Source organism: Bos taurus, chromosome 10 (genome assembly GCF_002263795.3).
Source record: "Bos taurus isolate L1 Dominette 01449 registration number 42190680 breed Hereford chromosome 10, ARS-UCD2.0, whole genome shotgun sequence".
NCBI lineage: Eukaryota > Metazoa > Chordata > Mammalia > Artiodactyla > Bovidae > Bos > Bos taurus.
In genome coordinates this window covers 27,409,897-27,423,390 of record NC_037337.1, presented here as the reverse complement: position 1 = coordinate 27,423,390, position 13,494 = coordinate 27,409,897, and the positions used below count along the sequence as shown (strand labels likewise).

The 13,494-nt window shown below is 38.8% G+C and overlaps 1 protein-coding gene across 1 annotated transcript; it reads left to right on the top strand.

Annotated features, from left to right (window-relative positions):
- The first annotated feature begins 273 nt into the window (after nucleotides 1-273).
- OR4K13 (olfactory receptor family 4 subfamily K member 13) lies at nucleotides 274-1,212 on the top strand. The gene has a single exon (NM_001389924.1). The coding sequence runs from the start codon at nucleotides 274-276 to the stop codon at nucleotides 1,210-1,212; it is 939 nt and encodes a 312-aa protein (NP_001376853.1).
- Nucleotides 1,213-13,494: the final 12,282 nt, after the last annotated feature.

Below are 13,494 nucleotides of genomic sequence, written 5' to 3'. Positions count from 1 at the left end.
TCTCGCATGCATAAACTGTTTTTATTTTTGTTTTTCAGAAATGTGTATTCTGAATTCTACTATTATTTGGATACTTCTCTGGACCATTTAGTAAATCACTGACCAACAAAAATTCCCAAAAGTGAGAAGTGCTTATAAATTCATTACCTTGTCTAAATAGCAAAGCTGGACATCAGCATGAACCACCTTTAAGTAAACACAATTTTCATACTCCTTATTCTTACTCATTTTTATTATTACTGGATTAAGTAGACAACCAGACAAGTGGATGACATGGAAAAGACAAACCATTCAGTGGTATCTGAGTTCATTTTGCTGGGACTTTCCAAATCTCAGAATCTTCAGATTTTATTCTTTCTGGGATTCTCTGTGGTTTATGGAGGGATTGTGTTGGGAAACCTCCTGATCTTAGTCACTGTGATTTTTGACTCATGCCTTCACACACCAATGTATTTTCTGCTTATCAATCTCTCCTGTATTGATATGATCCTGGCTTCTTTTGCTACCCCTAAGATGATCGCAGATTTCCTCCGAGACAGGAAGACCATCTCCTGGTGGGGATGTTATTCTCAGATGTTCTTCATGCACCTCCTAGGTGGGAGTGAGATGATGTTGCTTGTAGCCATGGCAATAGACAGATATGTTGCCATATGCAAACCCCTCTATTACATGACCATCATGAGCCCACGAGTGCTCATTGGGCTACTGTTATCCTCCTATGCAGTTGGATTTGTGCACTCATCTAGTCAAATGGCTTTTATGTTGAATTTGCCCTTCTGTGGTCCCAATGTTGTGGATAGCTTTTTCTGTGACCTGCCCCTTGTGATCAAACTCGCCTGTGGGGACACCTATGTGCTCCAACTCCTGGTCGTTGCTGACAGTGGCCTCCTGTCCCTGGTCTGCTTCCTCCTCTTGCTTGTCTCCTACACGGTAATTATTTACTCTGTTAGGCACCACACTGCCAGTGGTTCCTCTAAGGCTTTCTCCACTCTCTCAGCACACATCACAGTAGTGACTCTGTTCTTTGCCCCTTGTGTCTTTATCTATGTATGGCCCTTCAACAGATACTCCATAGATAAAATTCTTTCTGTGTTTTATACGATTTTCACACCTCTATTAAATCCTATTATTTATACATTAAGGAATCAAGAGGTAAAAGCAGCCATTAGGAAGATAAGGACTCAACATACAAATTCAAAGCACGCTTTGTAGATGACACTGCTGAAGAGGTGTTTGGACATTATTTAGGAATGTACTTTAAATGTATTTCAAGTTCTATAAAACAGTATGTGTGATTGTTAAAAAGGAAGCCTCCCTATTGTCATCCTTAATGTTTAAATGCATAATATCTACAGTCTGGCAGGTGTGCATTTAGATCCCATCTTCACCAGTTTCTCTCATGGAAATTTGAACAAAATGAATAAATCTCTCCAACTTAGTTTCTTTATCTAGAAAAACTTCCTCGTATCTTTCTTTTACTATTTTAGCATGTCTTTAAACCTTGTAAAGTATATTATCATTGCTGCTGTTATAGCTGCTGTCATTACATGGTAGTGTACATTTGGAATATGCCCACAGATGACACTTCACATAATTGTTTAGCTAAGGGCCTGGCTAACTACCTTGCTAGAGAGCTGCATTTTGTAGATAATCCCTAGTCAGTGTGTATTAATTTTTAATTAGGTACTTACCACAGTGCCTCCAGCCATTCTACATATATTTAGTGAGTCTGCAAAGTCCTGGAAGATATACCTAGGACTGTGAGGAGCATGGCCTAAGGATGGAGAGAGTGAACTAAATTTGCAGTTGTGTTGTGGCATGAAAGCACCATATTAAAGGATGAACAGGGTGCTGTAGAAATGCAGAGGAGTGACATCTAAATCAGAGCAGGTGCAAGAAAGGCTTCCAGGAGAAGGAAATAATTCGAGTAACCATTGGTTGGATAGAGAAGAAAGACATCCTGACAAAGGGAGCTGTATAGGAGCACACATGGAAGCAAGAAATATGACACCTTGGAGGAAGCACACATAATTTTATTCACCTGGGACATGGAGTTTGATAGCAAGAGCTGAGGTGAGAGTTAGGTCAAATGCAGTCTTAAAGAAGACCTAAGGGCACTACTTGGCCTTCAAAACTATATGATATGGAAATTACAACAGAAGGAAAAAGAAAGCATAGACTCTCCTGCCCCAAATAATACATTGTACTGTTCTTATTCCAAGTTTACCTTCTTCATTTCAGCTCTATCTATGATATTCCTCTTTGCCACCTTAGCAACTAAGCCTGGACCTGAATAAAAGGCGAAAGAAAATTTATGGCAACTGGTTATGGGAAGAGATGCCCATTGTCTTTTAACTGCAGCACACAATAAAACAGAATCTTAGCGCATTTATGGAATTTATCATAGCTATGACCCAGAAAATAAAACACTAAATACTATGGCAGCAACACATCAATAGGTCATTTCTACATAAAAGCCTCATCACATCAACCTTAGTTGTTTTATACTGAAAAACCAGTTTCTGGACAAAACAATGTACATGCATATTGAATTCTATCTGGCTAGAGATATCTTTTCTCTGAACACATCTTATAGAAATGCATCATAGATTTAGAATAGTCTACACTCTTGTTTCTATAAGCACATTACTGATGGATGGTTGTGGCCAAAAATTTGTAATTTAAATTACTTGTAATTTATTTCTTTTATGCCAATGCAGAGTAAAACCACTAACTACTCAAGATTTTCCCCCAAACAGTTACATATTTTTCCACATCACTATTTTTAATATAATTTATCCTCCTTACTTTGTTATGTGAAATTTGTAAACTGCTGTTGTTAGGAGGAACAATCTTTTCCCTCTCTCACAATTTTGCTTTCCATCAACATATAGTACGGAAGCATCCATCTTGATGTTAGCAAGACTTCTTTGCTTTTGCACTTCCTTCCCTATACCACTCACTCACCATTCCTCTTGGTATGAAGCATGATTTATAGATCATTAAGGTTTAGAAAGGAAACTGAGCATGAGGTCCTCATAGTTTTGCCCTTTCAGAGTTGCTCACACACACATGAGCTCTCTTTCTGCTCTTGGTGTTAAACCTGAGTCAGGGATTATAACCTGCCTTCTAGGAGCAGATTTGGAAACATCTCAAAGTGTCTTCCTCTAAGAATTATCTGCTCTAGAGGTATGTGCAGTTTAAAGTTATGCTTGCCCCTGTCTATTTAAGTATTTGTTCTGCAAACCCTCCCTTTGGTTTTCAGGGTTAAAATTAAGGGGAAATGGTACAGAGACTTTTGGAGTTACACGTTCAATACAGCTTTACCAGTAATAATACTGATATTCTGTCTCTTCTTTTTTCCTGATTCTATTTATGGGCTGGTTCAGAACTCACGAGGCAGAAGCAATGATTAACACTTCTGAGAATTCTGCAATCAATTACTAGTACCCTAGTACCAGTATCAGGCTTTTTTTTTTTTTTTCCAAAAGTAGTTTTTAAATGGAAAAAAAATAATCACTCTCTTTAGTGTATCATTCTGTAAGTTTGGACAAAAGCATATAGTTAACAGTAACACAGGAGAGTTTCATCAAACCCTCAAACCCCCCGGTCCCATTTGTAGTCAACATTCTCTCCCTTCCTCTGGTCTTGGTACAAGTGATCTGTTCTCTGTCCCTAGTGTTTATCTTTTCTAGACTTGGATCTAGAATGACATGGAATCATATAGAAATAGCTCCTGGAACACGACTTCCTTCACTTACACTTGGACTTCCCTGGTGGCTCAGACGGTAAAGCGTCTGTCTACAATGCGGGAGACCTGGGTTCGATCCCTGGGTCAGGAATATTCCCTGGAGAAGAAAATGGCAACCCACTCCAGTACTCTTGCCTAGAAAATCCCATGGACGAAGAAGCCTGGTGTCCATGGGGTCTCAAAGAGTTGAACACGACTGAGCAACTTCACTTCACTTCACTTCCTTCACTTAGCATAATGCCTGTGAGATTCATTCAATAGCAAGTTGTTTTAATTACCATAAACCCATGTTCATTTTAATATCTATCTATTAAGTATCCCCATTACTGTTCTTTTAAAATTATTCTGAAACCAATTCAGTTATTCACTGATACTAAGTAGAATACTTCTATGAAATAACATGAATACTAAGTAATTATATTTGCATTCATCTTACACATCAATTTAGGGAGAAGTAAGATATTGACAATTTTGGGCTTTTTAATACAGAACATGTTTATTTCTGCATTTATTCAGGTCTTCTTTTATGTCCTCCAACAATGTTTAATAAAGTTTTCCATTACATACTAAAACTATTAAAATTATGACTTATTTTATTTAATTTTAATGTCATTTTCAACTGTATTTTTTATTTCTGGAGTGAAGAAAGTCTAGTTTTACATATGTATGTGTGTGTGTGTGTGTGATACATATATATATTTACTTGAAATTAACCACTAAAATAAACTCTAAATAATTCAAAATTTTAGTCAGTTTTGGGGGGCTTAGTATATAATATTTCATCTATGATAAATATATTTTTCTATTATTTTTCAGTATTTTATTTTATATCTTAGATCATGACATGTTGAGGAATTTTTTCTGAATTTTTTCCTAAAAGCTGGAGAATAGAATAGATATATGCCATAAAATTTGTGAGACAGTTCAACTCCAGTGAGATTTGCTGATTTTAATCTATTTATACAATATGTTGAATATTTTGCACATTTTACAAAAATAATTTAATATTTGAGACAATAAAAACTACAGTTTGTACTTGGCTAATTTGACATGGATAAAATTGCTAATTTCATTGGAGCTCCTGTCAACATTTACAATCAGATCAGATCAGATTAGTTGCTCAGTCGTGTCCGACTCTGCGACCCCATGAATCGCAGCACGCCAGGCCTCCCTGTCCATCACCAACTCCCGGAGTTCACTCAGACTCACGTCCATCGAGTCAGTGATGCCATCCAGCCATCTCATCCTCTGTCGTCCCCTTCTCCTCTTGCCCTCAATCCCTCCCAGCATCAGAGTTATTTTCCAATGAGTCAACTCTTTGCATGAGGTGGCCAAAGTACTGGAGTTTCAGCTTTAGCATCATTCCTTCCAATGAAATCCCAGGGCTGATCTCCTTCAGAATGGACTGGTTGGATCTCCTTGCAGTCCAAGGGACTCACAAGAGTCTTCTCCAACACCACAGTTCAAAAGCTCAATTCTTCGGCGCTCAGCCTTCTTCACAGTCCAACTCTCACATCCATACATGACCACAGGAAAAACCATAGCCTTGACTAGATGGACATTTGTGGGCAAAGTAATGTCTCTGCTTTTCAATATGCTATCTAGGATGGTCATAACTTTCCTTCCAAGGAGTAAGCGTCTTTTAATTTCATGGCTGCAGTCACCATCTGTAGTGATTTTGGAGCCCAGAAAAATAAAGTCTGACACTGTTTCCACTGTTTCCCCATCTATTTCCCATGAAGTGATGGGACCAGATGCCATGATCTTCATTTTCTGAATGTTGAGCTTTAAGCCAACTTTTTCACTCTCCACTTTCACTTTCATCAAGAGGCTTTTCAGTTCCTCTTCACTTTCTGCCATAAGGGTGGTGTCATCTGCATATCTGAGGTTATTGATATTTCTCCCGGCAACCTTGATTCCAGCTTGTGTTTCTTCCAGTCCAGCGTTTCTCATGATGTACTCTGCGTATAAGTTAAATAAACAGGGTGACAATATACAGCCTTGGCATACTCCTTTTCCCTATTTGGAACCAGTCTGTTGTTCCATGTCCAGTTCCAACTGTTGGTAGAGGTAAATCTTTTAGGTGGTGTAAGAAATCTAAGAAAATGTATCTAAAGCTGAAAGACCACCTAGCAAAAATTAACACAAATTTATAAGGAGCTTGGGCGCCATCTAGAGAGAGCAACCTCCTGTTTCTCTTCCTGGCTTTAAACAAGAAATCAAGAATTAGGAAGGAGAATTTATAAGAATGGACTGAATTCTGCCCAATCCCCTCAATAGATTCAGCTCTAAATCCTGTACCTTCCAAAGAGGAAGTGAGGCTGATTATTCTCATCATTACCAAAAAATAGCCATTTTCACAGACAAGTTTTAACATTATTTTGAGAGCTTTCTTTCCTCTACTACCCATCAGCCAAGTCTAAAATCCCAGTAGACATCACAACCTACTAAGTCACCATTAGGGTGAAAAAGGCAAGTCAAACTATTAGTAGTAGCAAGAAATTATCTATTACTTATGATTGAAAAATTTTATAACCTACCATAGATTTACAAAACTAATTCTTTAAGTTCTCTAAAAGTGTGGATGAGCCTTCTAAATTTCAGGAGGAACAAATATATATAATACCCATTATAGTCTTAATTTGCAAGATTTTATTTTGAGCATAATTGGTCAGATTGGTTAATATGTCCCAAGAAAAATAGGAATTGTTTAAGGCTACTACAGAAAGAGTGGTCAAAGGCAATTCTTTAGTCAGTATTCAAAAGACAGATTTTGAAAAATTAATAGAATTATATTAATTTTTAATTAAAAATAAGAAACTAAGTAAATAACTTGGCTGCTGCTGCTGCTGCTAAGTCACGTCAGTTGTGTCCGACTCTGTGCGACCCCATAGACGGCAGCCCACCAGGCTCCACCATCCCTAGGGTTCTCCAGGCAAGAACACTGGAGTGGGTTGCCATTTCCTTCTTCAATGCATGAAAGTGAAAAGTCAAAGTGAAGTCGGTCAGTCGTGTCTGACTCTTCGTGACCCTATGGATTTCAGCCTACCAGGCTCCTCCGTCCGTGGGATTTTCCAGGCAAGAGTACTGGAGTGGGGTGCCATTGCCTTCTCCAAAATAACTTGGCTATCTCAGTGTTATTAGCTACTTGATGTTTTTATCCCCATTTTTATGTATGAGGGAACTGTCACAGAGGGGCTTTATAATTTATCTAAGTTTCCATACCTAGTAAGTAAAGAACTGAGATTCAAACTCAGTCTGTTTTTAGACTCCATGCACCTCTTCATAATTCTTATGCTACCTTTACCTTTAACTCAAATTCTGGACACCACATTTATAAACAACCCATTCCCAAAATCCTGAAAGAGATTAAAACATAACAGAGGGAAGCTGAGTCCATGGACAAATAATGTGAAAGCTAATTTATTTTCCTATATACTCAAGATTTTTTGAAAAAGTGATATTGAACACTTTAACTGTAAGACTTACCTGCTCAAAAGTATTGAGGTTTTGAAATAACCATATATGATAAATATGATGAAATTCTCAAGTAGTGTTGATTGTAAAAAGCTAAACAGTAAGTAGTAAATAATTTATAATTTTGCCATAGAGGTGTAGTTGACAGAATAGCATTTTCCAAAATTCATATCCACCTGAAATCTCAGAATGTGACCATGCTTGGAAATAGTGTATTTGCAGATACAATAAAGATAATGGTATAAATGAGGTCATACTGGATTAGGGTGGTCCCTGAATCCAATGAGTGTGCCCTGTGGAGACAGAAAAGGACACACACTTACACAAACGACATTCCATGTGAAGATACAATAGGCAGAGTTTGGAGTTATGCTGCCACAAGCCAAGGAACACTTGGAGCTGCCAGAGCTGGAGGAGGCAAGAAGGGATCCTTTCCTGGAACTGTCAGAGGGAGCATGGCCCTGATGACACCTTTATTTCAGACTTCTACCTACAGGATGTGGAGCAATAAATTTCTCTTGTTTTAAGCCACAGTGCTTGTGGCAATTTGTTATGGTAGCCCTGCTGCTAAGTCGCCTCAGTCATGTCCGACTCTGTGGGACCCCATAGACGGCAGCCCACCAGGCTCCACCGTCCCTGGGATTCCCCAGGCAAGAACACTGGAGTGGGTTGCTATTTCCTTCTCCAATGCATGAAAATGCAAAGTGAAAATGAAGTCACTCAGTCGTGTCCGACTCCTAGCAACCCCATGGACTGCAGCCCACCAGGCTCCTCCATCCATGGGATTTTCCAGGCAAGAGTACTGAAGTGGGTTGCCATTGCCTTCTCCATGAGCCCTAGAAACTAATATAACCAAGGAAACTTACTTCATTTACTAGAAAAAAATTAAGGCTAAATACAAACTTGCACCAACAAATTAACATGAAAATCAGATTTTGAATGATGCAAATTGACAACAAGAATGTGGAAATATAGGACTCATGCAACATTAGTGGGAGAAACCAGTTTGGAGAGAATTATGGCATTATTTCGGAGAAAGCAATGGCACCCTACTCCAGTACTCTTGCCTGGAAAATCCCATGGATGGAGGAGCCTGGTGGGCTGCAGTCCATGGGGTCACTAAGAGTCGGACACGACTGAGCGACTTCACTTTCATGCATTGGAGAAGGAAATGGCAACCCACTCCAGTGTTCTTGCCTGGAGAATCCCAGGGATGGGGGAGCCTGGTGGGCTGCCCTCTATGGGGTCGCACAGAGTCAGACACGACTGAAGCAACGTAGCAGCAGCAAGCAGGGATTCGAGGGAAGGCTGTGCTGTGGATGGAGGTAACCTCTGGCTGCAGCATTACAGCTCTGAGGTCCCAGGGAAAAGAAACCCTCCCCTGGAATGGGAGCTCTGTATCTAATAAGGCAGCCCATTTCTCATTTCAGTGTGGAGCTTTGGGATCCCTTTTAATTATTTAAAAAAATATTTTTTCCTTAATATCTGTCTTCTGAGAAAATGTGGCACAAAGACACAAAGTAGTAGAGAAAAAAAAAAATCTTACCAGAATTGCTCCATCCTGAAAGACTGAAACTGTTTGAAATTACCCCAGACTAAAACATCTCTCAATGATAATGCTTAGAAAATTCTGTCATAGAATAGAAATGAAATGTGTGTTAAATAAACAAATTAATAAATAAAATTTCTTATTATGTGATGTTTGTCAATGTTATGCTTGCTTTTAGTAAAACCCATAAAAAGGGTATTGAAACCATACAGTCTCAATGAGAGAACATTAATTAAATACTAATATTTGAGTAAATTTGTTAGCAGTCGAACTAGAGAAAGATCCTCTACATTAAAGTCTTTCACAGACTCCAGTGACTCTTATCAGTCACAAACTAACATAGTCAGTAGTTAATGTTAAATAATCAATAAATAGTAGTCTAAAAAAAAGTTGAGCAGGTAGTTCTATGCCCTCAATGATGTTTTTACCTTAACCTGGCCACTGTCTTTTTTGTGTACACACTGTCCATGCTACATGATACTATCATTAAAAGTTTGACTTTTTATTGCATTTTTCGTCAAGAGCCACTAATCAACATCCAGAAAATGAAGATCATGGCATCTGGTCTCATCACTTCATGGGAAATAAATGGGGAAACAGTGGAAACAGTGTTAGACTATATTTTTCTGGGCTCCAAAATCACTGCAGATGGTGACTGCAGCCATGAAATTAAAAGACGCTTACTCCTTGGAAGAAAAGTTATGACCATCCTAGATAGCATATTCAAAAGCAGAGACATTACTTTGCCAACAAAGGTCTGTCTAGTCAAGGCTGTGGTTTTTCCAGTGGTCATGTATGGATGTGAGAGTTGGACTGTGAAGAAAGCTGAGCACCGAAGAATTGATGCCTTTGAACTGTGGTGTTGGAGAAGACTCTTGAGAGTCCTTTGGACTGCAAGGAGATCCAACCAGTCCATTTTGAAAGAGATCAGCCCTGGGATTTCTTTGGAAGGAATGATGCTGAAGCTGAAACTCCAGTACTTTGGCTACTTCATGTGAAGAGTTGATTCATGTCTCCTGTACAATGTCATGAACCTCATTCCATAGTTCATCAGGCACTCTATCTATCAGATCTAGGCCCTTAAATCTATTTCTCACTTCCACTGTATAATCATAAGGGATTGGATTTAGGTCATACCTGAATGGTCTAGTGGTTTTCCCTATTTTCTTCAATTTCAGTCTGAATTTAGCAATAAGGAGTTCATGGTCTGAGCCACAGTCAGCTCCTGGTTTTGTTGTTGTTGTTGTTGTTGTTGTTGACTGCATAGAGCTTCTCCATCTTTGGCTGCAAAGAATATAATCTATCTGATTTCAGTGCTGGTGTAACCATCTTTGGAAAATATGATCTGCTACAAGAAGATAGTCAGGATTGTGACCTAGTATCTTGCTAACATTATATCATAGGTGCAAGAGCTATTAAGCCAGAAGAATAACTGAGAATATTAATAAAGAGACAGAAATAATGAAAAAAAGAAATTTTGGGATGAAAAAATACAATAACAGAAATGAAACATTTACTAGTAGAAATGAAACATTCAACTGCACTCTTGGCTTTCAGAAGAAAATATCAGTGAACTTGAGGATAAGTCAATTGAGATTATTCAGTCAAGGAGCAGAAACAAAGAAGAATAAAGAAAAATTAAAAGAGCTTTAGAGACCTAAGGTGCATCATTAAAAGTACTAAAATATATAATGGTAATTCTGAAGGGAAACAAGACAGAAAGAAAGAAATAGAATAGTTAAAGAAATAGCAACAAGAGACCCAAAACCTTCCTATACTTGATGAGAAACACTAATATATATGCTGAAAAATCTCATGTGTGAGTGCTCAGTACTTGAGTCATGTCCAATTCTTTGCGATCCCATGGACTGTAGCTTGCCAAGTTCATCCGTCCATGGAATTTTCCAGGCAAGAATACTGGAGTGGGTTGCCATTTCCTTCTCTGGGGGATCTTCCTGACCCAGGGATCAAACAGGTATGGCCTCTGTCTCCTGCATTGGCAGGTGGATTCTTTACCTCTGCACCACGTGGGAAGCCCTCAGTTACCTTAATAAATTCAAGTTCACAGCTACATACATGTTAGTCACACTCTTAAATACTAAGTAATGGATCTTGAGACCAGAAAAGAAAAATACTCATACATCACACACAAGTTACTCTCAATATGTTTACAGCTCGTACCTCATCAAAAAGTATAGATGCCAGCAATGGAATGACATACTTTAAGGTCTAGAGGGAACAAAGCAGATGTTATTCTTAAAATATTATTTCTCTACTTTACTTGTCTTTAGGCTATCTGAAGGAGTAGCACTTGTTTTTATTTCACATACCTAGTAATTCACTCCCGGAGAAGGCAATGGCACCCCACTCCAGTATTCTTGCCTGGAAAATCCCATGGATGGAGGAGCCTGGTGGGCTGCAGTCCATGGGGTCGCTGAGAGTCGGACATGACTGAGCGACCTCACTCTCACTTTTCACTTTCATGCATTGGAGAAGGAAATACCAACCCACTCTAGTGTTCTTGCCTGGAGAATCCCAGGGACAGGAGAGCCTGGTGGGCTGCCGTCTGTGAGGTCGCAGAGTCGGACACGACTGAAGCGACTTAGTAGCAGCAGCAGCAGTAATTCACTCAAGATAGAAAAGCAGACAACATTCCTCAAAAACATTGCAATGCAAATAAAAAATCCAGAGCAATCTCGGACAAAAAGTTTACTATTGAGGTATACAATAGAACACCAAAACTTATGGAAAAAATTGGGGGAGAGTTTCTTTGGGAAATTGTTTCTTTCAGAAGTGACTATGTACATACATTGAGGAATTAGAAAGTTACAGGCATGACCAGAGTGAGATATACACTCAAAAAAAAAAAAAAAAAAAAAAGACAAAAAAAATAGCTGAAGACAGAGGAGTCCAAGATGGCAGGGTAGGAAGAACCTGAACTCATCTCTTTCCCTGGAAAAATAAACTAACTAAAACATACCTCGTACTTAACCAAAGATGTAGTGTATTCATTCCAAATTTTGTATGTGAATAAAAGTAATATCTTTTATTACTTTTAACAGGCAAATTTGGCCTTGGAATACGGAATGAAGCAGAGCAAAGACTAATAGAGTTTTGCCAAGAAAATGCACTGAACATAACAAACACCCTCTTCCAACAACACAAGAGAAGACTCTATACATGGACATCACCAGATGGTCAATACCAAAATCAGATTGATTATATTCTTTGCAGCCAAAGATGGAGAAGCTCTATACAGTCAGCAAAAACAAGACCAGGAACTGACTGTGGCTCAGACCGTGAACTCCTTATTGCCAAATTCAGACTGAAATTGAAGAAAGTAGGGAAAACCACTAGACCATTCAGGTATGACCTAAATCCAATCCCTTATGATTATACAGTGGAAGTGAGAAATAGATTTAAGGGACTAGATCTGATAGATAGAGTGCCTGATGAACTATGGAATGAGGTTCGTAACATTGTACAGGAGACAGGGATGAAGACCATCCCAATGGAAAAGAAATGCAAAAAAGCAAAATGGCTTTCTGAGGAGGCCTTACAAATAGCTGTGAACAGAAGAGAAGCGAAAAGCAAAGGAGAAAAAAACAAAGGAGATGTTTATAAAGATATAAACATCTGAATGCAGAGTTCCAAAGAATAGCAAGAAGAGATAAGAAAGCCTTCTTCAGTGATCAATGCAAAGAAATAGAGGAAAACAAGAGAATGGGAAAGACTAGAGATCTCTTCAAGAAAATCAAAGATACCAAAGGAGTATTTCATGCAAAGATGGGCTTGATAAAGGACAGAAATGGTATGGACCTAACAGAAGCAGAAGATATTAAGAAGAGATGGCAACAATACACAGAACTGTACAAAAAAAGATCTTCACGACCCAGATAATCATGATGGTGTGATCACTGACCTAGAGCCAGACATCCTGGAATGTGAAGTCAAGTGGGCCTTAGAAAGCATCACTACAAACAAAGCTAGTGGAGGTGATAGAGTTCCAGTTGAGCTATTCTAAATCCTGAAAGATGATGCTGTGAAAGTGCTGCACTCAATATGCCAGCAAATGTGGAAAACTCAGCAGTGGCCACCGGACTGGAAAAGGTCAGTTTTCATTCCAATCCCAAAGAAAGGCAATGCCAAAGAATGCTCAAACTACCGCTCAATTGCACTCATCTCACACGCTAGTAAAGTGTTGCTTAAAATTCTCCAAGCCAGGCTTCAGCAATATGTGAACTGTGAACTTCCTGATGTTCAAGCTGGTTTTAGAAAAGGCAGAGGAACCAGAGACCAAATTGCCAACATCTGCTGGATCATAGAAAAAGCAAGAGAGTTCCAGAAAAACATCTATTTCTGCTTTATTGACTATGCCAAAGCTTTTGACTGTGTGGATTACAATAAACTGTGGAAAATTCTGAAAGAGATGGGAATACCAGACCACCTGATCTGCCTCTTGAGAAATTTGTATGCAGGTGAGGAAGCAACAGTTAGAACTGGACATAGAACAACAGACTGGTTCCAAATAGGAAAAGGAGTACGTCAAGGCTGTATATTGTCACCCTGTTTATTTAACTTATATGCAGAGTATATCATGAGAAACGGTGGACTGGAAGAAACACAAGGTGGAATCAAGATTGCTGGGAGAAATACCAATAACCTCAGATATGCAGATGACACCACCCTTATGGCAGAAAGTGAAGAGGAACTCAAA

Excerpts from the sequence above, each read along its gene's own strand:
- OR4K13 (NM_001389924.1), top strand. The coding sequence starts at position 274 with ATGGAAAAGACAAACCATTCAGTGGTATCTGAGTTCATTTTGCTGGGA.